The sequence below is a fragment of the Oncorhynchus tshawytscha genome, linkage group LG07 (assembly GCF_018296145.1).
Source record: "Oncorhynchus tshawytscha isolate Ot180627B linkage group LG07, Otsh_v2.0, whole genome shotgun sequence".
Taxonomy (NCBI): Eukaryota; Metazoa; Chordata; class Actinopteri; order Salmoniformes; family Salmonidae; genus Oncorhynchus; species Oncorhynchus tshawytscha.
The window spans coordinates 26,018,358-26,045,993 of record NC_056435.1 but is presented as its reverse complement, the minus strand read 5'-3'; the positions used below and the strand labels follow the sequence as shown (position 1 = coordinate 26,045,993).

At 42.0% G+C, this 27,636-nt stretch overlaps 1 protein-coding gene across 2 annotated transcripts; it reads right to left on the bottom strand.

The window, feature by feature from the left end:
- Positions 1-18: 18 nt before the first annotated feature.
- LOC112254214 (rho-related GTP-binding protein RhoA-D) lies at positions 19-26,456 on the bottom strand. Of its 2 annotated transcripts, none has more exons than XM_024426552.2 (5): positions 26,297-26,456; positions 10,439-10,596; positions 8,240-8,360; positions 3,196-3,326; positions 19-2,120 (listed from the first exon to the last, which is right to left on the bottom strand). In XM_024426552.2, exons 2-5 carry the CDS (start codon positions 10,592-10,594, stop codon positions 1,947-1,949), a joined length of 582 nt encoding a protein of 193 aa, XP_024282320.1. In that variant the 5' UTR covers positions 10,595-10,596; positions 26,297-26,456; the 3' UTR covers positions 19-1,946. The 2 variants fall into 2 exon arrangements, with proteins under 2 accessions (XP_024282320.1, XP_042180150.1); XM_042324216.1 differs by lacking the exon at positions 26,297-26,456 and adding an exon at positions 19,146-19,168.
- Between the last annotated feature and the right edge of the window lie 1,180 nt (positions 26,457-27,636).

Genomic DNA, 27,636 nt, shown 5'->3' with positions numbered 1-27,636 from the left:
ACAGCCTAGGTTGACCAGTGACTTCAGCAACCCCGATGCATTTTATTGTTCTCAGCAGTGCAATATAAAAAAATAAAGACAGAAGACAAGAAATCATGTCCGAATGCAAAAGTAATTTCCAACTGTAGCACACCCTCCAAACGTTACTGTTAACGTAACACAGTGCAGAGTACGTCATTTTAGCTGTGCGACAGGTAGGGTGAGAGAATTGTGTGGGGACTTTCTTGGCAGCCAACAGAAGTCTCTCTCGCTCAAAAAAAATTATTCAGGTCTTGCCTTCTTGTCAAATAGCGCCAAGCCAGAACAAACTGAGAATTGACAAACCAGTTCCTGAAAAATCAGGCAAAGCACACTGGGAGTTTCCTTCCTCAAATGAAATACAATCAACCACCGAGCTGAAGAGATCTCATCTATGGATGATCGAATTCTAACTGGGGTTTCAACCAGGTATGTTTTGCGGAACGCTGTGGCAAAGTGTACCTTGAAAAAAACTCTTAATTTGTCAAGCATCATTTCCCCCTGACATTCGTTATGGCTGGGTGAGTGAGTGCTGAACTTTGTGCAACATGACAGAGGTGTCAAAGTTGACTGGCTGTGGTGTGTTGGCATTGAGCAACCGGTCCAGTCTCTGCTCGGCTCTCGGGGAAGGGAACGCTAAAGTCGCACAGGTTACCAGGAAAGAGAAGGCACTGAAAAACACTCATGTGGCTCATCAGAATGCAGTCAGACTGGAAATCTCCAGGCCAGTCAACCCTGACAGGATCTCAAGGCAGGATCCACCAGTCAGTCAGTCAGTCCCCCCCATACCCCAGTAGCTCCAGCCTTGTGACAAATACATTGGCATTCTCATTCTAAAAAGAGGATTGTGTCAACTTATACAAACCTACTGTAGCTACTGTAGACCATGCTCCCCTAATCATCATGCGACACCTGTTTTAACTTGTCACGTCCTGGTGCGGTGGTACTTTAAAGTCATGTTAGCTTCTGTTTATGTGGGATAGTCAAGCATCTCTGTACAGGTGTTCAGAACGACTGTGGAACAGCTGTTCAATCCAGACCTTATTTGAGGGGGCGGATGGACTTCTCTGCACACATATCTGTAGGGTCATGTTACAGTGCCATGAGGTGCTCTGACTACCCCCAGGGTGGGGGGGACTGATTTCAGTTAATACAGACTAGCTGATGCTTTCTCCTATGTAAAATGAACTTTGAAGTCGTTTCTTGCGGCTAGTTGTCGACAGCCCTCAAAGCCTAGGTTACATGCAGCAAAGCTCAGATTGCATTACAATACATACTGTGTATAATTAACATGGGGAGGCCCTCCGCTCCCCTGCTAGTGAGTTGACCAACAGGTCAGGAGGAGCATTACTTAGTGGTATGCAAGGACTTGAAAAATAACTTTTTAAAAAAGGCACTGGTTCTAAAGAACAAAACCTCTCCCCTGGAAAGTAGACCCTCTTACCATAGAATCTATGCTAGTGGACAGGACGGGTTACAAATGAACAAGAGTTAGGGTGAGTCCTGATTCCAACAGGAATGTTGACATGTTGACAACACAAGCTCTGTTGACCGACTGTACAGGCCAGGGAAGGACAGCCAAATATTTTTGCATACAAATACATGTGCATTTATTATCTTCTCAAAAGCGACAGGGGAAAAAAAAGACGGCTGTGGAAAAACTAGACGAATGACAGTGTACCCATTGCATGGAATAAGCATAACAAACAAAAACAAAGCTGAGAAGTTTAAACACTAATTTCTAACCTGTGTTACAGACCAGTCCTTTTCCTTGTTATTTTACGTTCAGCACTTTCGGCCACCAACCTCTTTAGCGTGAAATGAGATACAGTACAAAGATGCCATTTGGTAAAAGGTCAGTCCTGCGTATATATATATATATATGTTGTTGTTTTGTCAGTTGACGACTGAGGTCTTCCTCCTCCTCCTCACAACAGCAGGCAGGCACCCCTCTTCTTGCGCTTGCGCACCTGCAGCGCCGCCCTGGTGGCCATCTCAAAAACCTCCCTCACGCCATCCTTGGTCTTGGCTGAACACTCCAGGTAGCCAAAGGCACTGATACGGTTAGCCATGTCCCGGCCCTCCTCTGGCTTCACTGGCTCCTACAGGGTAAACAGACAGGGTGTTAAAACTGGTGTGACCATGAATGTACGTACACACACACACACACACACACACACACACACACACACACACAGTGTGAATTTACCAACAACATTCATGGGACACTTATACCATCAAGACTATAAAAACAATGTAAAATGTATTTATCCTAGTGCATGTAGCCTACTGTGTGTAGGTTGTATCACCCCCCTGCTCTAGATTTATGCTTGACTACAGAACACATCAACCCTTGGAAATAGCATGACTCCACTGCCTGGGTACAACATAGCCACCACCAATGTCACTTTTAACATCACACTAAAACACTTAAAAGTGATGACTTGTGGGGATCGTAATCCTTTCTCACACCCTCTTTGTTACACAGTTCCCTGCACTCTGAGAGAAAGAAACGGCTGACAGAGTCAGAGGGCTTTGTAACCCCCCCCCTAATCACCAACTGGACCTGGAGACTAGTACAACAGACAGTAGGCCTACACAGAGAGACACAGACAGAGAACATGCCGTCATGCAACGTACTGTCTGCCGTCCATTAGAACCCGCATTGAGAAGAGGAAGACACTTCAGACTAAACAAACAAGCTAATCAGTGACTTGCAACTTCTAGGAGCAGTTGCTCCTCCCCCATGCCAGGCAGAGCAAAATCCGGCCCAGCCATTTCAGACCTGTCGAGCTACGTGTTTTTCTAAAAAAGCAAGGGATGCCAGTGACTCAAGTCAAAACAGCCTTTTCCTGAAAAGTTTTCCATAGTCTAATCAGTGATGACATTGGTCACTCAACCACCATCTTAGTTTGGCTGGTTATCTAGCCTCACGTATCCTGAAACAATGACTCAACTTAAAGGGGAACACTAATATCCTTTGACAAATTGTTGTCTTAAAATGTTATCCCTTCCAGAGGCCTAGTTGAGGACACCAGCCACATCTAAAAAAAGTGTTGGCTAGATATAAGATTAGACAGACTACTTTAGATTTATAGCAGTGCCTCCTACCTATGGGTTAGGGGTCTGTTTGAGGGTTTTGTGCAGTACACTCAGTATGGAACTATGGTACGGTACCTGCTTCATCTTGGCCAGCTCCCTCCGTGTGTGTTCGTCGTTCCTCAGGTCCTTCTTGTTGCCCACCAGGATGATTGGAACGTTGGGGCAGAAGTGCTTCACCTCAGGGGTCCACTTCTCCGGGATGTTTTCTACCAGAGGAAGAAGGAATAAGAAGCAAGTAGATATTTCAGAGATACTTATGGGCAGTGGCGACCCGTCATTCAGGGCAGAGACTTTTTTTTGCAAAAAATGTTTGACATTTGGGGGCTTGCCTGTTTTGCATGTTATTTTGGCATTAACATTTTTAACACATCAGTTTGCAAACAAAGTAAATATATAAACTCAGCAAAAAAAAAGAAATGTCCTTTTTCAGGACCCTGCCTTTCAAAGATAATTCATAAAAATCCAAATAACTTCACAGATCTTAATTGTAAAGGGTTTAAATGCCGTTTCCCCATGCTTGTTCAATAAACCATAAACAATTAATGAACATGCACCTGTGGAACGGTAGTTAAGACACGAACAGCTTACAGACGGTAGGCAATTAAGGTCACAATTATAACAACTTAGGACACTAAAGAGGCCTTTCTACTGACTCTGGAAAAACACCAAAAGAAAGATGCCCAGGGTCCCTGCTCATTTGCGTGAACATGCCTTAGGCATGCTGCAAGGAGGCATGAGGACTGCAGATGTGGCCAGGGCAATAAATTGCAATGTCCGTACTGTGAGTTGCCTAAGACAGCGTTACTGGGAGACAGGACAGACAGCTGATCGTCCACGCAGTGGCAGAACACGTGTAACAACGGCACAGGGTGGGTATATCCGTACATCACACCTGCGGGACAGGTACAGGATGGCAACAACAACTGCCTGAGTTAGACCAGGAATGCACAATCCCTCCATCAGTGCTCAGACTGTCTGCAATAGGCTGAGAGGCTGGTCTGAGGGCTTGCAGACCGGTTGTAAAGGCAGGTCCTCACCAGACATCACCGGCAACAACGTCACCTATGGGCACAAACCCACCGTCGCTGGACCAGACAGGACTGGCAAAAAGTGCTCTTCTCTGATGAGTCGCGGTTGTGTCTCACCAGGGGTGATGGTTGGATTTGCGTTTATCGTCGAAGAATGAGCGTTACACCGAGACCTGTACTCTGGAGCGGGATTGACTTGGAGGTGGAGGGTCCATCATGGTCTGGGCCGGTGTGTCACAGCATCATCGGACTGAGCTTGTTGTCATTGTAGGCAAAAACAGAGAAGACAGCCTCCTCCCTCATGTGGTACCCTTCCTGCAGGCTCATCCTGACATGACCCTCCAGCATGACAATGCCACCAACCATACTGCTTGTTCTGTGTGTGATTTCCTGTAAGACAGGAATGTCAGTGTTCTGCCATGGCCAGGGAAGAGCCTGGATCTCAATCCCATTGAGCACGTCTGGGACCTGTTGGATAGGAGGGTGAGGGCCATTCCCCCCCAGAGATGTCCGGGAACTTGCAGGTGCCTTGGAAGAACGCGGTAACATCTCACAGCAAGAACGGGCTAATCTGGTGCAGTCCATGAGGAGATGCAGCTGGTTACCACACCATATACTGACTGTTACTTTTGATTTTGACCCCCTTTTGTTCAGGGACACATTATTCCATTTCTGTTAGTCACATGTCTGTGGAACTTGTTCAGTTTATGTTGTTGGACCTTGTTCATACATATTTACACGTTGAGTTTGCTGAAAATAAACGCAGTTGACAGTGAGAGGACATTTCTTTTTTTGCTGAGTTAATAAAATAAAAACTTTGAGCATTTCTACCTCAAAGCGGCTATGACGGTCAAAATGACCATATGCATATTTAACAGCCTCCATAAGTAACAATAGCCACCAGCCGAATAAATCATTTTAATATACACATTCACAAAGACAAAATTAATATTTTGTTTAGGAAGGTCATGAAAAACATACTAAGACACTTTTTTTTGTATTTATCTGCGCTTAGTAGCCAAAGCCAATTAAATCCAATCAAATGTTATTTGTCACATGCGCTTTGTACAGGGACACATTAAATTTCTGTTAGTCACATGTCAGTGGAACTTGTTCAGTTTGTGTCTCAGTTGTTGAATCTTATGTTCATACAAATATTTACACATGTTAAATTTGCTGAAAATAAATGCAGTTAACAGTGAGAGGACTGTTCTTTTTTGCCGAGTTTATATCATTGAGTTAATAAAGCCGCATACAAACATGGTCTCTTTTTTGTTTTCTTGAGTATGGCAGCTCCAAAATGCAGGTGTTTCAGCCTAACTCGGTGCTTTCTGTGGTGGTAGGGCAAGCTAACAGAAAATACGGAGCGTTGCGCCGTGATTGACTCGGTTTTCTGTCACTCAAGGGGACACGATTTCATGGCGGCGTCCAAGGGGAGACCTCAAATTCTAGCCCTTTGTGTGCTGACATAGTTACATTAGAAGTGCCCATCCAAGAAGGCTCAAGGTCATTGGCCACAGATAAAAAGACATCAAATTACGCATGTACAGTTGCTTTAATTGGACTGATCATGTCAACATCATACTTTCAAAATCCTAGCTAGCAGCCATCATGAATCAGGTCAACAAATCGACTGGCAAATCCTTTTCATATGAAGATAAATAATGAAGAGATATTATAGATAACGTATCGGTGCTCATCGGCCATTACACAGCAAGATGGAAATAGCAAATTCAACAATGAGTGGTTTGGAAGGAAGTGAGCACAGCGCAAGCCGAGTCCAAAAATGTATTGTATGCTGCTGCTTAAATTGTGTAATTTGCCAGGGAGATATGTATACTGTAACTAAGAAAGTAATACTAAGTATGTTGTGTAGTAAGCTGTTAGTAGCCAATGTGCCTCACACTAATAATTTGGCCCCTTTTCGTCTCTTAATTTCACCAACTGTTCTGATTTGGTGGTGCACATGTAGCTTGTAGCCTGTTTTAGAGAAATGTAATCATTGAATGTTGTAAGAGCTTTCATTGTCTGCTCATATGCATTTTTAAAAAGAGGCATTAAATGAGGCGGAATTGACTGTTTCGCTGCCAGACAAGGCTCTGCTGATAGCCAGGTGTAGCGGTGGTATGATGTTGGGACAGCAAACCTAAGTTTGTGGGCACCGTTTGTCACTGTAATTCATGTAGAGTTGTGTGTTGTGTAGTGGCTTTGCTGGCATGCATACATTTTATATTTCATTGTCCCACTAAGATGTGCATGCTAAAATCGCCACTGCTTATGGGACACTGACTGGAGAAAGAGCTCAGCAGACATGTTCATACACATAGTTCAGATTAGGTCCATGCATATAATTTATCCCACCTGACACCCTATACAGTGCATTTGGAAAGTATTCAGACCCTTTCACTTTTTCCTCATTTTGTTGTTACAGCCTTATTCTAAAATGGAATAAATTAATTGTTTCCCTCAAATCTACACACAATAGCCCAATACTGACAAAGCAAAAATAGGTTTTTAGAAATGTTTTTACATTTATTAAAAATTTAAAAAACAGAAATACCTTATTTACATAAGTACCTTTTGCTATGAGATGTGAAATTGAGCATCCTGTTTCCATTGACTATCCTTGATGTTTCTACAACTTGGAGTCCACCTGTGGTAAATTTAATTGATTGGACAGGATTTGGAAACGCACACACCTGTCTATATAAAGGTCCCACAGTTGACAATGCATGTCAGAGCAAAAACCAAGCCACGAGGTCAAAGGAATTGTCTGTAGAGCTCAGAGACAGGATTGTGTCGAGGCACAGATCTGGGGAAGGGTACAAAAAATGTCTGCAACATTTAAGGTCCTCAAGAACACAGTGGCCTCCATCATTCTTAAATGGAAGTAGTCTGGAACCACCAAGACTCGTCCTAGAGCTGGCCGCCCGGCCGAACTGAGCAATCGGGTGAGAAGGGCATTGGTCAGGGAGGTGACCAAGAACCTAATGGTCACTGACAGAGCTCTAGAGTTCTTCTGTGGAGATGGGAGAACCTTCCAGAAGGACAACCATCGCTGCAGCACTCCACCAATCAGGCCTTTATGGTAGAGTGGCCTGACAGAAGCCACTCCTCAGTAAAAGGCATGACAGCCTGTTTGAAGTTTGCCAAAAGTCACCCAAAGGACTCTGACCATGAGAAACAAGATTATCCGATTAGATAAAACCAAGATTGAACTCTTTGGCCTGAATGCCATGCGTCAATCTGGAGGAAACCAGGCACCGTGCATCACCTAGACAATACCATCCCTGTGGTGAAGCATGGTGGTGGCAGCATCATGCTGTATGGATGTTTTTCAGTGGCAGGGACTGGGAGACTAGTCAAGATTGAGGGAAAGATGAACAGAGCGAAGTACAGAGAGATCCTTGGTGGAAACCTGCTCCAGAGCGCTCAGGAACTCAGACTGGGGTGAAGGTTCACCCTCCACAGGATAGCGACCCTAAGCACACAGCCAAGACAACACAGGAGTGGCTTCGGGACAAGTCTCTGAATGTCCTTGAGTGGCCCATCCAGAGGCCGGACTTGAACCCGATCGAACATCTCTAGAGAGACCTGAAAACAACTGTGCAGCGACGCTCTGACAGATCTTGAGAGAATCTGCAGAGAAGAATAGGAGAAACTCCCCAAATAAAAGGTGTGCCAAGCTTGTAGCATCATACCCACGAAGACTTGAGGCTGTTATCACTGCCAAAGGTTCTTCAACAAAGTACTGAGTAAAGGGTCTGAATACTTATTCAAATGTTTAAAAAAATATTCTCCCAGTTTTTGCTTTGTCATTATGGGGTATTGCGTGAAGATTGATTAGGGGAAAAAAACGATTTAATCCATTTTAGAATAAGGCTATAACGTAACAAAATGTGGAAAAAGTGAAGGGGTCTGAATACTTTCCAAATCCACTGTATAAAACTGATAAACACACAGTCACTTCCAGTTGACATTAAAATGACTTAGCCAGCTGTTAGACAAGTGCTGTTGGAAATCAAAACATCAGAGAAATCAGCAACTGAGTGTCCCCGGACTAGAAATAAGCTTTTCTTCTGGTAATTTACCTAAACTGTCAGGGCTGTCGATAGAGAAGCACATGAGGATGACATCTGTGTCGGGGTAGGAGAGAGGCCTCAACCTGTCGTAGTCCTCCTGGCCGGCTGTATCCCACAGCGCCAGCTCCACCTAAAACACGGCACATAAGAAGAGAAGAGGAAGGGTCAGGACTTCGCAGATACAGTCAAAATGGCTGCTCTTAAAAAAAAAGGCTAAATCTTTCTGAAGCAAATCTCTCTCAGAACCCGAGAGTCCTATTTTTGATATGATGTTGAGTAATAGATTCTGGGAGAGATGCATGTGCAGATGAGCAAAAAGAAACAAAGCTAAATAAAAACACACTTAACCATCCATGGTCACTAAATAATGGTGATACCGTTTTTATTTACCAAAGTCAGGAGCGCCATGACTGGGCTGGGCAGTGTCGGGCCAAAAGCAGTGGAGCAAAGTGCTGGCACATCTTTTACTGTGGAAATCATTACAAGATACCGTAGCTGTAATTTTATTTTCACCATGTTCTCATAGGGAAATGTAAAACACCATCAAAACAAAGCAAAACTGGAAACAGTCATGCCTTAGAAACCGCTAATAATGACTAATATGATTCAGAGCAGTGTTTCAGTTTCACTGTTCCTCACAGAAAAAGCTGCTTCCCAAATGGCATCCTGTTCCCTGTATAGTTCACACTGGGTCCTGGCCAAAAGTAGTGGGAATAGTGTGTCATTTGGGATGCAGAAATACTGTATCTCTGAGAAATCTCTCAAGTGATGCGGCAGGAATGTGGAGTACGATTTGCATATTTGACACACTCGAGGTGTGAAGTCGTAGCAGGTTAACGTCTTTTGGCGGCCGTGAAACTAGCAGTGACAACCATGATGACGAACAACACTATTAGAAGTGGATTCGTCATAGCTCTGGTCTTGGGGAGAGAGAGAAAGCAGTGCAGCAGCTAACGACTGGCCGTTTGTCTCATTCCACGGGCAGGTTTTCACAGGGATGCAGAGAGGAGGCATGGTGGCTTTATCCCATCACACCACTGATTAATTCCATTAGGGAAATCAGGTGATTAAGGAGAATCTAACCAGATACATTCTGTTCCTCTGGGGAGTAGACCAGAGCAACTACATTACAGTCTGCTGGATTCTACAACTGAATCATAATATTCTGCCACAACTTGCTCTTTTACTCTATACATGATTTATGCACTATTTGGAAAGAAAGAAAAAGTCCAATGTCTTTGAGAGGAGGAGCCTGTCCTTCATACATCTAGTCAAAAGGTTAGTAACATAACTTTGTATGACTACAGTACACACACACATTATTCAACCATCCCAAAATAGCAGCTATAGCAGAGGTTTGTAGGGCGGGTGGGAGAGGGAGGCTACATACTCCTGGCATGAGCAATGGGGTTAGGAGCCATATCCCCTCTGGACACACTGACTGACTGCACAGCACAAGGTTTTGAAAAAAAAAGAAGGCTATATTTAGAACTGGGCCTGGCCCTGCCCACTGAAGGTGAGAGAAGGAGATTACCATTCTCCCTGAAGGAAAATAAGATTTAAATGTGGACTGTGGTGACTATATACTGAGAACACCGATCTTATCCACACCAAATTAAAGTGGGGGTAATTCTGGGGGCGCAGCCCCCTGGGAGAGCTAAGCTGAATGGGGGGCTGGGAGGTGGCACGACCCACAACAAGCACACTTGGATCCCTGACTTTGTGTATTTCCTGTACAGGAGATAACAGTACATCAACCCCTCCCCCACCTGCCTGTTGCTCCCCCAGAGCAGGAAATGAGAGGCGTTTATCGGGCTGAGGGGCAGTCTTCAGGGGGTGGGGAATTGCCAGTGGACATCCATGTTCCCAGTCGGTGCAGGAAGCCCAGGAGTACAGTCATTTCCTGTTTTGCCAGGCTGTGATCCTGTGCTGGTCAGCACAGGAGAACAAAGACCATTGACATAACATCCCATCTGCTGTGGAGGGGCCCTGGCCTCCAGAACACAGCTAGGCTACGCCCCATAACCAAGAGCCCCGCGTCACTCCCACTACACTCCATAACAAGACCGTTTGTTAACCAAAGTCTTATGATATAGGTTTACTGTGTGGGTTGGCTGTATGGTTCATGTGTATGAAGACTTTATATTTAAGTATGGATCATTTCTCTATTTTTTTGAAAATGTATTTCCTGGATGGTAGTCTACACACCTGTTTGCCATCAACCTCGATGTCAGCGATGTAGTTCTCGAACACTGTGGGCACGTAGACCTCGGGGAACTGGTCTTTACTGAAGACGATGAGAAGACAAGTCTTTCCACAGGCTCCATCCCCCACGATCACCAGCTTCTTCCTAATGGCTGCCATTACTGTGAGAAAAAAAAAGAAGCAGGGAACACTTTACAGTCACGTCACTGGATTTTCACAAAACATCGACAACCCTAATAACCTGTTGGGTTGTAAAAGTCAATATACTCAGCGAGAGAATCGAGACGGGAAACCTGTCAGAGAATAAGAGTGTGATAAGGAAGCAAGATGTAGCTAGGCTTAGTTCTGTTCTACCCTTGAAACAAAGTTTTTTCCCCGTTTATTACAAGCATTCGGACAACTGACACCATGAAATCCCATTTATAAAAGGAGGCTGTTTGATCTCCAGGTGGGGGGGGGGGGCAAGAGAGAGGGATGAGGCAAGCTGGGACAGGGAGGAATGTTGTGTTCCATCAGCCCATTCACTGACTCCACCCTTCTTGTTTCCTACTATGGTCAGTCAGTGGAAAGGCAGGCAGCACGTGGAAAGACAGGCAGCACGCGGAAAGGCATCCGGGAAACTATAAGTGCTACTCCAGCTGTTTCCTTAAACTATTACAAACAATATTGTTTCTTCTCTGTCCCTGTCCCTCTTAAATTGCCCTGGTTACCTACATTTCATCAGTATGGTATAGAGTAACTTTTGAAATGTGTGGTATTTTTTATTTATAATGTGATTTTCCTGTGTTTTATATATATTTTCACACTATGAGGTTGGACTAATACCGTGAAACTTATGAGAATGCCCTTTTAGTTCCAAAAAGCTGTTTGAAAACACCGGCTGAAATCTGCATGTTTTGTTGGGATGGAGTTTTAGCCTGCCTGGTGACCCAGTAAATTAGGCATAGTTAATAGACCAATAAGAAAAGAGTTCCAAACCGCTCTGCCAATAACAGCTAGTGTTCAGTTTTCCCCTCCCCACTCATACCACTCCCAGACAGTCCTAGCAAAATTCTTGCTTGAGAAATGCTCTTTGCTAAGATACTGTTTTGTCTTTGTTTTTAAATTAAAAATTGTAAAAAAAAAAAAAATCACAGTAAGGTACTTAAAATGCTGATTGTGTGAAACACCAGTCAGTTTCAGAATAACTCAGACAAAGAGAGCGAGAGAGTGATGCCCTGCCGCTGACCAGATCCCAGTGCTGTGTGGGATAAACGTCCTTGATAAACGAGGCGCCTGAGAGGAAAGCAGAGCAGCTATGCAGTCATTTGGCTGCCTCCTCCTCTGCTTCTACCCGACGGCTTGGCTGACAAAGCCCCTTTACCGAAAGCAGAGAAAGTATTGGACATACATACATCATATTCTATTCATCATGCCTTCTAGCAAAACAATTCGATTCTCCTGTGTTCTCTCCTGTTTGGTTGTCAGGAGACTAAGTCTAATTCACACGACACCAGATGCTGCTGAGTAGAGATAAAATTCAGACAAGCAAGAAATCTGTCTAGATAATTGGGGGGGGGGGCACAATATATAAATCTATCTAATGACGGACTTGTATTAAGGTACGGAGGTTTCCCACCCCACACTGACAGCTCTGTGAACCACAGATTAACTCCCAAGTCAGATAGTAAACCGGGCTGGATAGGAGAAGGACCAAAAACACTGGATGGGCCTGAGACTGAGGCCAAGCAAGTGGGAGAGGAGACAAGAGCCTCAAGCCAGGCTCCCGAAGCTCACCCTGTGAAACAAAACAATCCACTTCCTGTGCTGGGCTACTGTGGTGGGGAGGGGCCCTTGGCTGCTGCCCTATTTGTACAGGCCTCCATGGAGTCGAGCAGAGGAGAGTGCTGCCAAAGACTAAACACACACAAAACCCTCCTCTCTTTGCACACCACTAAATGATAAGACAGTGACTGCATACATGGGCCCTTAGTGTCCAAGAATCACTAACAACCATTAAGGAACATCTTGAATTGAAAAAAGGTTATAATTCTTATATTTCCATGTAGACAACATCCATTACACACACACCTTTTTAAATGGCAGGCTTATAATGTTGCTGACAATTAGTGTTAAACACAATGCACTGGATCAGTAACACAGTAGAAGATAGACGAGCCACTGTACTCTCCCTTTTCTATTCCGTCATCAAATTCAGACAATTACCCAACAAGTTATTGGGACAGCCACCAATTTAATACAGCAGAACCATCTGCAGAATGTGAAAAGGATAAGCCATCAATCCAGTCTTACTCATCCCACTTCCCACTAGGGGTAATGACCCACAAACTCATTTGCTAAAAATAAGAAATGAGCTTGATCCTCCTCTGAGGCAAAATGGAGTAAAGTACACCAAAATATTCTCTGTTGAGGAAGTTATAGTTCCTCCCTGAAATCAATGCACTAGACATCCAGAGAATGAGTCATATGACAGGTCACTTCTAACTATAGACTACACCTAAAACGCAACATGTTGGCACCATGTTAAATAAACTGAAATAAGACCCCAGAAGTGTTCCATAAGCACAAAACGCTAATTTCTCTCAAATGGTCTGCACAAATGTGTTTACATCCCTGTTAGTGAGCATTTCTCCTTCTCCAAGATATGACACACCTCAGTCAGGTGGATGGACTATCAAGAAACTGGTTAAACAGCACCTTGTGCTGGGACAATAAAAAAGCCACTAAAAATGTGCAGTTGTCACACAACACAATGTCACAGATGTCTCAAGTTGAGGGAGTGTGCAATTGGTATGATGACAGGAGGAATGTCCAACAGAGGTGTTGCCAGAGAATGTAATGTTCTTTTCTCTACCATAAGCCATCCCCAACGTTGTTTTAAAGAATTTGGCCGTATGGCCAACCGGCCTCACAACCGCAGACCACGTATAACCACGCCAGCCCAGGACCTCCACATCTAGCTTCTTCACCTGCAGGATCATCTGAGACTAGCCACCCTGACAGTTGAAACTGAGGAGTATTTCTGGTTTGCAATAAATCTGTTTTGTGGGGGGAGAAACTAATTCGGATTGGCTGGGCCTGGCTTCCCAGTAGATTAGGGCCCAATGAATTTATTTCAATTGAATGATTTCCTTATATGAACTGTATCCGTGTAAAATTGTTGAGATATATATATATATATATTTAAAAAAAATAAACACTGAGAAATATGTTTGGCACATCAAAGGTCGCAGTACCGATTCGCAATACATATCGAAATGTGAGAATTGAAATGCATATCGTATCAGCACCTAAATATCGTGATATCATATCGTGAGGCCCCTGGCAATTCCCAGCCCTAATGTGTAACCTTGAATATATATATTTAAAACAATGATACATAAATTTGTATTCGCTGGGACGGCAGCCATGTTTTAATTCATTCACGAATTTAACCTTCGTTAATACCATATTGACGGAGGAGGCCATAACACCGGGAGCTGTTTGTTATTCTCAGTTAAAATGTCAATGTTGGTAAAAGACACTTTCTCAAAACAAGAAAGAGGCTGTTGAGGTACAAAACAAGCTACTTTTCCAGGTATATAACATTCAGCATTGAAGGACTGCTTGAATTTATGCATCTACACAGTGTACAAAACTGAATATTAGGAAGGTGTTCTTAATGTTTTGTATACATACGTATTCATGGATGCCAGGTTTTCCCCGCCCCAAAAAGACAATGAAACAGAGACTAAAAGATACAGTACCAGTCAAGTTTGGACACACCTACTCATTCAAGGGTTTTTCTTAATTTTTTAAAGACTATTTTCTACATTGTAGAACAGTGAAGACATTACAAGTATGAGACAACACATATAGAATCATGTAGTAACCAAAAAAAAAGTTTAATCAAAATATGCTTTTCCAACAGGTTTGAAGGAGTTCCCACATATGCTGAGCATTTGTTAGCTCAGCATTATGACACCATTAACAAGTCTCTTATTATTGGTGTCCTTTAGTGGTTTCTTTACAGCAATTAGACCATGAAAGCCTGATTCACGCAGTCTCCCCTGAACAGTTGATGTTGAGATGTGTCTGTTACTTGAACTCTGAAGCATTTATTTGGGTTGCAATTTCCAAGGCTGGTAACTAATGAATGTATCCTCTGCCGCAGAGGTAACTCTGGGTCTTCCATTCCTGTGGCAGTCTCATGAGAGCCAGTTTCATCATAGCACTTGATGCCTTTTGTGACTGCACTTGAAGCAACTTTCAAAGTCCTTAAAATTTTCAGAATTGACTGACCTTCATGTCTTAAAGTAATGGTGGACTGTCGTTTTTCTTTGCTTATTTGAGTAGTTCTTGCCATAATATGGACTTGGTTTTTTACCAAATAGGGTTATCTTCTGTATACCACCCCTACCTTGTCACAACACAACTGATTGGCTCAAACGCAATGAGGAAAGAAATGCCACAAAAATAACGTAAGGCACACCTGTAAATTGAAATGCATTCCAGGTGACTACCTCATCACGCTGGTTGAGAGAATCCAAGAGTGTGGAAAGCTGTCAAGGCAAAGGGTGGCTACTTTGAAGAATCTCAAATATAAAATATATTTTGATTTATTTAACACTTTTTTGGTTACTACATGATTCCATATGGGTTACTTCAGTTTTGACATCTTCACTATTATTCTACAATGTTGAAAATAGTACAAATAAAGGAAAACCCTTGAAAGAGTAGGTGTCCAAACTTTTGACTGTTTCACTCACACTTTTTCTGGTGAGATACATTCAGCCTCTAGAATATTGAAAAAAAATATACATCTTTTTTTTCCTTCCTTCAATTTGCAAGAGGCTGAATGTATCTCACCAGAAAAAGCATCCTAGTAAGCGAAACAGCACCCTTCTGTATGTGTAGGCCATCTGATATAGCCACCTGGCTATCTGATAATGTCTGGTCAAAAAGAGTATGATATTGTTGCCGCCTGTAGCATTGAATGCAAGGGAAGCTAGCAAACATTTGGCCTACCTTGATAAATAAAGGTATTAAATAATAGCCAATCAGCACTGAGATAAATTGAGTGAGCTCAACTATGGATGGTCCTGGTGCACCCCAAAAAAATATTTGTAAAAGGAAGCCAGTTTGGATTTGGCTCGCACCAATCACATTCCATCAACCGCAATAAGTAATTGACAGAAACAACTTGAATTGTTGCATCTGGTTGTTGTTGTCGTCCGGTGGATAGCTAGCTAAAATGGTCCCTTTCCTAAATGGATGGAGAAAGAGATTTGGACTTTTACTAAATTATCTGTACTGGCCAATGATTATAAGGTGGATTCTGATCAAACCATATATTTATACATTGGGCCCCTGGCTTGAGAGAATGGAAGTTAAATATGTAGAATGTTAATGTTACCTAGCTAATGTTGCCCACCAAAAAAGGAAGCTGGGCTAGCAAACAAGCTTATTTTTTATTTATTTTTATTTCACCTTTATTTAACCAGGTAGGCAAGTTGAGAACAAGTTCTCATTTTCAATTGCGACCTGGCCAAGATAAAGCAAAGCAGTTCGACAGATACGACACAGAGTTACACATGGAGTAAAACAAACATACAGTCAATAATACAGTCAATAATACAGTATAAACAAGTCTATATACAATGTGAGCAAATGAGGTGAGAAGGGAGGTAAAGGCAAAAAAAGGCCATGGTGGCAAAGTAAATACAATATAGCAAGTAAAACACTGGAATGGTAGTTTTGCAATGGAAGAATGTGCAAAGTAGAAATAAAAATAATGGGGTGCAAAGGAGCAAAATAAATAAATTAAATACAGTAGGGAAAGAGGTAGTTGTTTGGGCTAAATTATAGGTGGGCTATGTACAGGTGCAGTAATCTGTGAGCTGCTCTGACAGTTGGTGCTTAAAGCTAGTGAGGGAGGTAAGTGTTTCCAGTTTCAGAGATTTTTGTAGTTCGTTCCAGTCATTGGCAGCAGAGAACTGGAAGGAGAGGCGGCCAAAGAAAGAATTGGTTTTGGGGGTGACTAGAGAGGTATACCTGCTGGAGCGTGTGCTACAGGTGGGAGATGCTATGGTGACCAGCGAGCTGAGATAAGGGGGGACTTTACCTAGCAGGGTCTTGTAGATGACAATGGAGCCAGTGGGTTTGGCGACGAGTATGAAGCGAGGGCCAGCCAACGAGAGCGTACAGGTCGCAATGGTGGGTAGTATATGGGGCTTTGGTGACAAAACGGATTGCACTGTGATAGACTGCATCCAATTTGTTGAGTAGGGTATTGGAGGCTATTTTGTAAATGACATCGCCAAAGTCGAGGATTGGTAGGATGGTCAGTTTTACAAGGGTGTTTGGCAGCATGAGTGAAGGATGCTTTGTTGCGAAATAGGAAGCCAATTCTAGATTTAACTTTGGATTGGAGATGTTTGATATGGGTCTGGAAGGAGAGTTTACAGTCTAACCAGACACCTAAGTATTTGTAGTTGTCCACGTATTCTAAGTCAGAGCCGTCCAGAGTAGTGATGTTGGACAGGCGGGTAGGTGCAGGTAGCGATCGGTTGAAGAGCATGCATTTAGTTTTACTTGTATTTAAGAGCAATTGGAGGCCACGGAAGGAGAGTTGTATGGCATTGAAGCTTGCCTGGAGTGTTGTTAACACAGTGTCCAAAGAAGGGCCAGAAGTATACAGAATAGTGTCGTCTGTGTAGAGGTGGATCAGAGACTCACCAGCAGCCAGGCAGCGTAAGACAACAAAAAATAAAAGTGTGTATGGTATGACAGTCATAGACCGTTTCGGCAACATGAAAGAGGATGGCATTGGTGTTTCTCTAGTAGGGTGAGTCAACATGTTTTTCTAGTTGCATAAATGTGCACGCACACACGAACACACCAGAAGCATGGACAGACACATATTTAGCTTACGTTGATTGGACTAAATCGTTTTTGGTATATTTTAGTTGTCACAGTATTAGACTAAGCATAGGTGATTTGATGATGTTGAAATGGTGTTGGAATAGTGGAGGCAGCTCCTGTTCTTTGCTACTTGCGGTAACTCTGTCGTTCTAAATCAATGGTTTAGTAGTACAAAAATGTTGGAAACATTCATTTGCTTGACCATGCTGTAGGTCACGTAACTGTTTGTTACATGCAATATGCTTTGTGAACTTCACCGAACAGAGGTCGCTCTCCGGTTTTGTGCTGAAACAAGAAGGTGTGGTTGAATGTATTCTGCCACTGTCTTACTATTGTCTTGGCCTTAGGCCTATGTATCACAGTGGCAAGGCATATGAACTAACAGGTTATAGAGTAAACAACGCAATTATCACAACACGTAGGTTGTAATATGGCTTTTCCCTCCCCTGGTCTGGCTTCCCCAGTGATTTTACCCCGGCTACTGCCTACATCTAACCTAATATTTGGTAATACTGTTCCTAGGCCGTCATTGAAAATAAGAATTTGTTCTTAACTGATCTTGCCTAGTTAAATAAAAGGTCAAATAAAAAATACACATCATGCATGACCAGAGAAGGAAACAGGGTCATATTTAAGTTCAGGTGAAACTAAACCATGCATAAACCAACATCCACCAGGATATCAAGGCCTATAGACCTGTTCAGGGAGCACTAGTCTAGTGTGACACATACAGTATATATTACACGAGGAGAATGACGCAACTGTGTGCGGGAGTGAATCCAATACTAGTAGAACAACCCTCCCACTTAGAGTTAACTTTCGAAAAGTGAAATGTTTCCAGAGGCCGAAACCAGTCAGCCAGTAGAAGTTTTGCAACCAGAGCAGTGAGAACTAAGAAAAGTGACCCAGGCACAGTCGGGTGGGGCAGATTCTCAGTCTATTGTAGGAACAATAAACCACACAACACATCAGGAGACCGGCAGTACGGGGTCACACGCACCCGGGGAAAGCTTCTTACAGGAAAATATATCCACTTTTTTGTAATGTGATGACCAAACAGCGACTTTAGGAGTGGTATAAGTGAAAACACAGGCCATAATCCAAACAGCATTGTTTCAGATCTCTCAACAAGATAGTGTGAGAAGTTTCTTATTGTAGCCTACAAGTGCAACATTTTAAGTCAGCTGACATGATCAAAAGGTCATTTCCTGATTAGGAACTCTCACCAGCAAGTTAAGAAACTTTATTAGTCTTAAACACAAATAAAACCCTCACAGTTCTAGAGAAACTTGTTTTGTATCATGTCTGGAAGTCATAGAAATGAAAATGTTACTGGAAAGATTAACATGTTTGACTACATCAGTCAGTATTGACATTTTAAAGGGTTTGTACCAAAATGTACACAATCCATTCTCCACTGCCAGCAAGACTGTAAACTCTCCTTCCAGACTCATTAAGCATCTCCAATCCAAAATGAAACCTAGAATTGGCTTCCTATTTAGCAACAAAGCCTCCTTCGCTCATGCTGCCCAACATACCCTCGTAAAACTGACTATCCTGCCGATCTTTGACTTCGGCGATGTCATTTACAAAATAGCCTCCAACATTCTACTCAGCAAATTGGATGCAGTCTATCACAGTGCCATCCATTTTGTCACCAAAGCCCCATATACTACCCACCATTGCGACCTGTATGCTCTTGTTGGCTGGTCCTCGCTACATATTCGTCGCCAAACCCACTGTCATCTATAAGTCTTTGCTAGGTAAAGCTCGGCCTTAGCTCACTGGTCACCATAGCAACACCCACCTGTAGCACGCGCTCCAGCAGGTATATCTCACTGGTCATCCCCAAAGCAAACACCTCCTTTGGCTGCCTTTCCTTACAGTTCTCTGCTGCAAATGACTGGAACGAAAAAAAAAAAAGAAAAAAAAAAGTTGGAGACTTATCTCCCTCACTAACTTCAAGCATCTTACCGATCGCTGCAGCTGTACACAGCCCATATAACCAACTACCTACCTCATCCCCATATTTGTTTTTTTTCTGTTCTTTTGCACACCAGTATTTCTACTTGCACATCCTCATCTGCACATCTATCACGCCAGTGTCAATTGCTAAATTGTAATTACTTCGCCACTACGGCCTATTTATTGCCTTACTTCATTTGCACACTGTATATAGACTTTCTATTGCGTTATTGACTGTACGTTTGTTCATCCCATGTGTTTTTTTGTCGCACTGCTTTGCTTTATCTTGGCCAGGTCGCAATTGTAAATGAGAACTTGTTCTCAAATTGGCCTACCTGGTTAAATAAAGGTGAAATATATATATTTTTTAAAAGACAGCATAGACCACATGAGGTACACTCACTGCATGGTTTTTGTGTGGGTGGGACAAGCATTAAAGTTGAGGTGACGGCAAAACAACATTTATTTAACCTCTGCGCTTGAGACGATCGTCCCATGTCCTCTGTCACCTAAGCCTATTATAAATGACCAGAGATCACAAAATGGTTCATGATGAGCACATTTATTGTTTGTATTACTGTGGCCCCGATATGCTGATAGTTGACGTAAAAGAGAAAATAAACATGCATTAAGAGTGTGGAAGCAGACAGTTTGGCGCCGAAGGTTTTTGTTGTGCGTTTCCAGTCAATATAGCCCGTCTTTCTATTCATGCCATTGATGATCAAACATTACTACTGTAGTACATTGGGATAATGTGTTACAGTTAAACGTGAAGGTCGGTCATCAGAAATGTCTATGGTTACCATGCATTCCTCGTTTATTGTAGTCCTCTGGCTGGAAGTTTCACCGGCAGACACGTTCCAGAGCGCAGTTAATGAATGGTACGGGTAATGCGGTAGTAGCTTATCCCGTGTTGGCATACATATTTATATCCCTGGTGGTATGTATGCTTAAAAGCATGTGTAGCACCTTTATTGACGTGCGCTTAAATGCATGTTTATCGTCTGTAGCTTGAAATGCATGCATTGCTAATTGAACGTGATCTAATATTTGTAGTGGCCAGCGTTATTTCTTCACTTGCAAATACTGGGCAAGTAAAACCAGATCTACCACTGTTGCCTTCTCAATGTTAAAGTCCAACCCTTGGGTCACTTTTACAGAGCATATCTGAGAAATGGGCTAAAGTTCACAGGTTGGCAGTAACTGTGAGAGAACACAATGACTCAGGTTGGCTCCACCATAACTACCCATCACGTCACATTACACATGTTAACACCACTGGTTATCAGTGTAACTAGGACCAGTCACATCTATCACTAGAGTTTGTATGGCAATAGACTTTGCCCTCTCTCAAGAGGATAATCACTGTGTTACATTTGACTCATTTAGCAGACGCTCTTATCCAGAGCGACTTATAAGTAACCAGAGACTGCTATGGGCCTAAGCGCTACTGTAACTTGAAATGTATTTGCAAAAAAGCTTTAGGCCTAATGATTTTAGGTATTAGGCCCTAGGCTCATAACACACATTGTTTTCCATTTTCAATCAAGCATAGTTAAAGTACCTCTGTCTGGCCATAGAGTTCCCAGGGCTGCCATAGACAAGGCTATTTAGTTTCACCTAAGTTATTTCTCAGTGTAATGGTAGTCCTCGTGGTTAGAGAGTAATTCTGGCACGGTGTGTGAAATTAACATAATATGTGGACTGGAAATGATACATTGTTTCATTCTCAGTCGGTGAATGGGTCTTTCAATGTCACCCATACTTTTGGGGCGTACATTTTATACACATACTGGTTCTTTCACCACCATTTCAATACAGTGTAAGCCTATTTCGCTTACGGGGAACCGTTGATGTAGGAATCGAACAACCACTTCTAGAATTACAAACTCGTGTAAAAGCAAATTCCTATCCTTGTAATTTCCTTTCCATTCAAGAATCAATGTTTGCTCTTCTAATGACAGACAGATTTTATCCTGACGCTGATTTACCATTAAATGCTTTAGCATTAGGCTCAGGGACAGTGAGACTGACAAGATAGAAGGTAGAGGTCGACCAATTAGGATTTTTCAACGCCGATACCAATAATTGGAGTGCCAAAAAAAGCCGATACCGATTAATCGGACGATTTAAAAAAAAAAGTATTTATAATAATAACAAACTCAACAATACTGAATGAACACTTATTTTAACTTAATATATCAATAAAAATCCATTTAGCCTCAAATAAATAATGAAACATGTTCAATTTGGTTTAAATAATGCAAAAACAAAGTGTTGGAGAAGAAAGTATAAGTGCAATATGCTCCATGTAAAAAAAAGCTAACGTTTAAATTCCTTGCTCAGAACATGAGAACATATGAAAGCTGGTGGTGTCTTTTAACATGAGTCTTCAATATTCCCAGGTAAGATGTTTTAGGTTGTAGTTATAGGAATTAAAGGACTATTTCGCTCTATACCATTTGTATTTAATTTACCTTTGACTATTGGATGTTCTTATAGGCACTTTAGTATTGCCAGTATAACAGTATATCTTCCGTACCTCTCCTCGCCCCTACCTGGGCTCGAAACAGGAATGCATCGACAATAGCCACCCTCGAAGCATCGTTACCCATCGCTCCCAAAAAGCCACAGCCCTTGCAGAGCAAGGGGAACAACTACTTCAAGGTCTCAGAGCGAGTTATGTCACCGATTGAAACGCTATTAGCGCGCACCCCGCTAACTAGCTAGCCATTTCACATCGGTTACACCAGCCTAATCTCGGGAGTTGATCGGCTTGAACAGCTAAATTCTTGAAGCACAGGGAAGAGCTGCTGGCAAACGCACAAAAGTGCTGTTTGAATGAATGCTTATGAGCCTGCTGCTGCCTACCACCGCTCAGTCAGACTGCTCTATCAAATGTAAAATCATTGACTTAATTATAACATAACACAGAAATACGAGCCATATGTCATTAATATGGTCAAATCTGGAAACTACCATTTCGAAAACAAAACGTTTATTGTTTCAGTGAAATACGGAACCGCTCTGTATTTCATCTAACGGGTGGCATCCATAAGTGTAAATATTCCTGTTACATTGCACAACCTTCAATGTTATGTAAAATTCTGGCAAATTAGTTTGCAACGAGCCAGGCGGCCCAAACTGTTGCATATACCCTGAATCTGCATGCATTTAACGCAAGAGAAGTGACAATTTCCCTAGTTTAATATTGCCTGCTAACCTGGATTTCTTTTAACTAAATATGCAGGTTTTAAAAAAACTATACCTCTGTGTATTGATTTTAAGAAAGGCATTGAGGTTTATGGTTAGGTACATTCGTGCAACGATTGTGCTTTTTTCAAGTCATCCCCCGTTTGGCGAAGTTGATCATCGAGCCAGGCGGCCCAAACTGCTGCATATACCCTGACTCTGTTGCACAGAACGCAAGAGAAGTGACACAATTTCCCTAGTTAAAAGAAATTCATGTTAGCAGGCATTATTATCTAAATGTTGGTTTAAAAATATATACTTGTGTATTTATTTTAAGAAAGGCGTTGATGTTTAGGTACACATTGGTGCAACAGTGCTTTTTTCACAAATGCGCTTGTTAAATAAGCGTTTGGCGAAGTAGGCTATGATTCAATGATAAATTAACAGGCACCACATCGATTATATGCAACGCAGGACAAGCTAGATAAACTAGTAACATCATCAACCATGTGTAGTTAACTAGTTAAGATTGATTTTTTTTCTAAGATACATTTAATGCTAGCTAGCACATTACCTTGGCTCCTTGCTGCACTGACATAACAGGTAGTCAGCCTGCCACGCAGTCTCCTCGTGGAGTGCAATGTAATCGGCCGTGATCAGTGTCCAAAAATGCAGATTACCGATTGTTATGAAAACTTGAAATCGGTCATTCAGATTAATCGGTCGACCTCTAATAGAAAGTGTGCTGGTTGGTAGATGTCCAGAACATGGCAACCCTGAAAGGTATGCCATTGGCCATCCCACATGTGGAAATGCAGCAGGCTGATCTCTCAAAATAGGAGACCCAGGCTAAACTTGATTAAGGCATATTTAGACATATTTTAAAATGTTGAAATTATGGCATGGGATATCATTTTATTTCCATGGCAATTTCCTACCTTCCACTAGGGGCAACAAGCACCTTTTATCATCTAGTAGGCTTGCGATGAGCTAGAGCAGCGGGTTCAATCCCAGCGCTAGGCCCACTTTTTTTTCCCGATCCCAAACTTTAACACTTAACCACTCAGAATTATTACAAACTTAACCATCAACTTTAGTTTCAGTATCCCTTTTGCAGTTTGACAGGCAGCTAACATACACCAAAATATGCCTTAATTATAAACCGGCAACACCCTCCATAATCTAGATGCAACACGGTCCCACACGCATAGTTAAAAACAGCCAGCCATGCCACATCTCTGCTACTGCAGTTATGTCACTTTCACTCAACAACTCAGGCAAAGCAGCCCAAACAGGACGGCTCTGCAAGCCTTCTATTACAGCGCTACTCTTCAGGAAGAGGGCATAGGCATCCAAATCACAGAACAGTCCCAGCCTTAAAACTGGTTCAAATTATTCATAAGCATTCTTAAAATTGCACCGAATGTCAAGCATTTCAATGGGGACATCCACAACGGAGTTGTATCGCAACGCCCCCTTGCGGTTGAAGGCTCCGTTGCGAGACGGACTCTACATGCCTAGATTGTTATTAGATTTTTTTTTTGAGTCATCTTCAGTCCAGCCAGAGTCCGTCGAAGACCGGGAAGTTACCAACCACAGAAAATAAAAATGTGGTTTTCGGTGGTGGCTTTATAGGATAGCTAGCAACTTGTAAACAATTACCCATTCCGATAAGTGAGTAAGTACTATTTTAATAGCAATGTTAAATAATACATATCGGCTGCTAAACCAATTATATTATATGACCGACTCCCGTTTAAGAATATTATGATGGTAATGACCTTGTTTGATAATTATTAGGTGGAGGACGCTAGCTACAGTGGTACAGTGTCTTCAACCTAGCCTAGCTTTGCAGTGAAAGGTAGCTTCACTTGCTATAAATTTAGAGAATTTAACTAAACAAAACATGTTTTATCACCTGAAACAATATATTTATCCTGTCTTGAATGAAGAGGTCATATTTTCCAATCTCCCAAAATAAATGCGATCTCTGACGAGAGACAGTGTTACAAACAATACACTTGTCTGTTCAGTAGCGGGGCAACTGGGAGCTCAGAACTCTTAAATGGGAAGTCTCCGACCTCCGACTACAGTGCGTTCAAGAGAACTGGGAACTCTTGGGGGGGACGATCTCCAACTGGGAAAATTAATTTTGAATGGTCATCAAACTCGGAATTCCAAAATTGGGAACTCTGGCCTCTTTCTTGAGCTAGAACTTACAAACACTTCCCACTTGTCTTGAAAGCACCAAGACTCTAAAGATAACATATGGCCCCCGAGTGGTGCAGTGGTCTAAGGTACTGCATCTTAGTGCTAGAGGCATCACTACAGACACCCTGGTTCGAATCCAAGCTGTATCACAACCGACTGTGATTGGGAGTCCCATAGGCCAGCGCACAATAGGCCCAGTGTCATCCTGATTTGGTCGGTGTAGCTCTTCATTGTAAATATCAATTTGTTCTTAACTGACTTGCCTAGTTAAATAAATGGTGTACATACGTCACGATTTGTACAGGGCGTTAGCCCTTAGCCATGACTAATGCCGCGTTCATGTGCTTGTCGGAACTAGGAAACTCAGAAATGTTCGACTTGCTAACTGGTTGTAGTTATACACCTGCCACATTCAACTAATAAACTAGTCTCCAAGTTCTGACTAGCCTGTGAACGTGGCATTAGCCAACTCAACGGTTTACGATTGAGTTGAGCAGCAACTAGTGTGGGCAGATTGGAGGGCCGACGTCACAAAATTAAGTGATCAAAAACTACGGATTTCAGAACAAACAATTAGCACGCAATTAAACAGAACATTGGGTGGTGTAATACTTTTCTGCAAATTTTATTAGGCTGTGGAAATGCCTCTAATAATTTCTTCCCGGCTAAAATAAACTCAAACGCCCTTTCGTTCAGAAATGACAAACAACTCACCGCCCAGAGATAGATTATTTCAATTCCTACAACAAATAAACTCAAGGCCTGCGTGTTTTTAAGTTAACCACTTTTCAAAAAAATGTTTTTATTGAAACCTTTCAAATGAACATCAGTGTAATATGAAAAAAAATAGGACTTGTTCTTAAAGACTGATTAGCGAGGTTGCTGCTTTTGAGTTCCGTCTGTAGCCTAGGCATATGCTGCATTCGTAACCAAGTGAGAAGTATGAATTTACCACATATGCCGGTGGGGAAAAAAAAAAACTCGAACGCCCCTCCAACTCGTTTACTAGTGGCAAACTCATATTGAACTCCCACTTCTCCCGCACGTTGACCTCTTGAATTCAATTACAAAGGATATGACCTAGATAACAGCCTTTAAGGCAGTTAAATGCAACGCAAAAAAAAAACCTGTTATTTGAACACTAATTTGTTTACAAACACGATATATGTATTTTTTGTTTATGTTTTAGCAGCTTGTTGGCCAATCAGCAATTCTCAATGATAAATACCAGTGAATGCATCCAACTGGTATTTATGATTTCACAACTGGTAAATTCCCAACTCCCACTTGGTTACAAACGCAGCATAAGAAGCAACAGTGTATCAACAATTACGTCGAAATCAGTGAAACGTTAAAAGGGCCGTGGTACAATAATGAGTAGTTCTGGAATACCCAGGAATAGATTAAACCTAAATCTATAAGAATAAGAAACATAGGCTAACTTGTCGAATGACTAACTATCGCCACAAGCCACCACCTACTTTCCCGGGCCGAAGCAAAGTGGCCTAATCAATTATTTCCAAACGGACAATCCTAGTCCACCCCGCTAACTATAACAATTGAACATGATATTTCAACGAAATAAATTACCTCTCTTCTGGCCGCTGTTCAGATTTTACTCCCGATTTGCCTTCCTTCTCTCTGGATCGTGACACCCTTGCTGCAGTATTCGGTAAATTAGCCTACATAGAGGGTGCTAAGAAACAGGACAGACAAACATAGGATCCTCCCACCGATCAGGAAAGGCAGTGGTGGCGCTTAATCTCTATTGGTTAGGGACGAGGTGCAGCAGTTGGAATCAGTGAGGTCCCCTCCCTTTCCACGGTCAAAAATAATGACATCATTCGTCTACAAGGATTGTAGAATAAAGGGAGGGGGCCAAGGAAGTACACAAGTAGGGTGCGGATGAAATGGTCACCGAATCCGTTATTAACCAGTACCCTCAGAACTATTATTTCCCTATAAAATATATATGTTCTATAAGTAGTCTGTGTTACAGTATTTGTTCAATTTTAGGGTAGTTTTCCCCCTATAGTTTATATTTAATTAGGCAAATCAGTTAAGAACAAATTCTTAATTACAATGACAGCCTACCCCGGCCAATTGTGTGCCACCCTCTTGGACTCCCAATCACAGCCAGATGTGATTCAGCCTGGATTTGAACCAGGGTCTGTAGTGTCACCTCTTGCACTGAGATGCAGTGCCTTAGACCGATGCAGTGCCATTCAGGAGCCCAGTATGACAAACAATAGCTCTTCTCAGATTACTTTTTTTGTCATCTGTATTAGATATGTAAGACATAATTATATATATTATATTATTAATATTAACAAACTATCAAAATGAACATAAACGAAACATTATGGTATCAACCATTCATTTCTGTAATCACTCTAAATATACCCTTTGTTTTCCCTCTAAACCTTCCCTTTCCAGTGCAGAGATTTCTGTATAATTGTAAGGGATTGCACACATTTCTGAAAGATTAACAGGGTTTATTCATGGACTGCATGGTCATTACCTAACTGTATTAGGTATAATGCCATCATTTACCAAGTTATTATTTCAAAATCTGGTTCAGAACAAATGCTAAGTTTGTTCAAAGATTAATTTTAGAAGAATGATTATATAGGTTCAAAGGATATGGGGAAGTTCGTATAGAGATGTACGTCTAATTTTGGTAAGGATACACTTGATCCCCTACCTTCTTTATTATAAATAAAGCAATATTTATGATACAGCTATTAGCCAACGTTCTCAAAAGCTAGGGATAACGTACCTATAATGGCTACACGTAACATGTAAAAAAAAACAACAACAGAACAATCAAAGAGAGAAGTAAAACATTTGAGGGCATACATTTGTCTTGGCAACTTCTCCTAAATGAAATTAAATGAAAACTTTGATACTAACGAGTTAACATATAAACA

What these genes read in the sequence shown, in the direction of transcription:
- LOC112254214 (XM_024426552.2), bottom strand. Translation starts at nt 10,594, where the DNA reads ATGGCAGCCATTAGGAAGAAGCTGGTGATCGTGGGGGATGGAGCCTGT. An exon ending in TCGAGGTTGATGGCAAACAG is followed by an intron (nt 8,361 to 10,438) that starts GTGTGTAGACTA and finishes GCCGTGTTTTAG; the next exon opens with GTGGAGCTGGCGCTGTGGGA. An exon ending in AGCTGGCCAAGATGAAGCAG is followed by an intron (nt 2,121 to 3,195) that starts GTACCGTACCAT and finishes TTTACCCTGTAG; the next exon opens with GAGCCAGTGAAGCCAGAGGA.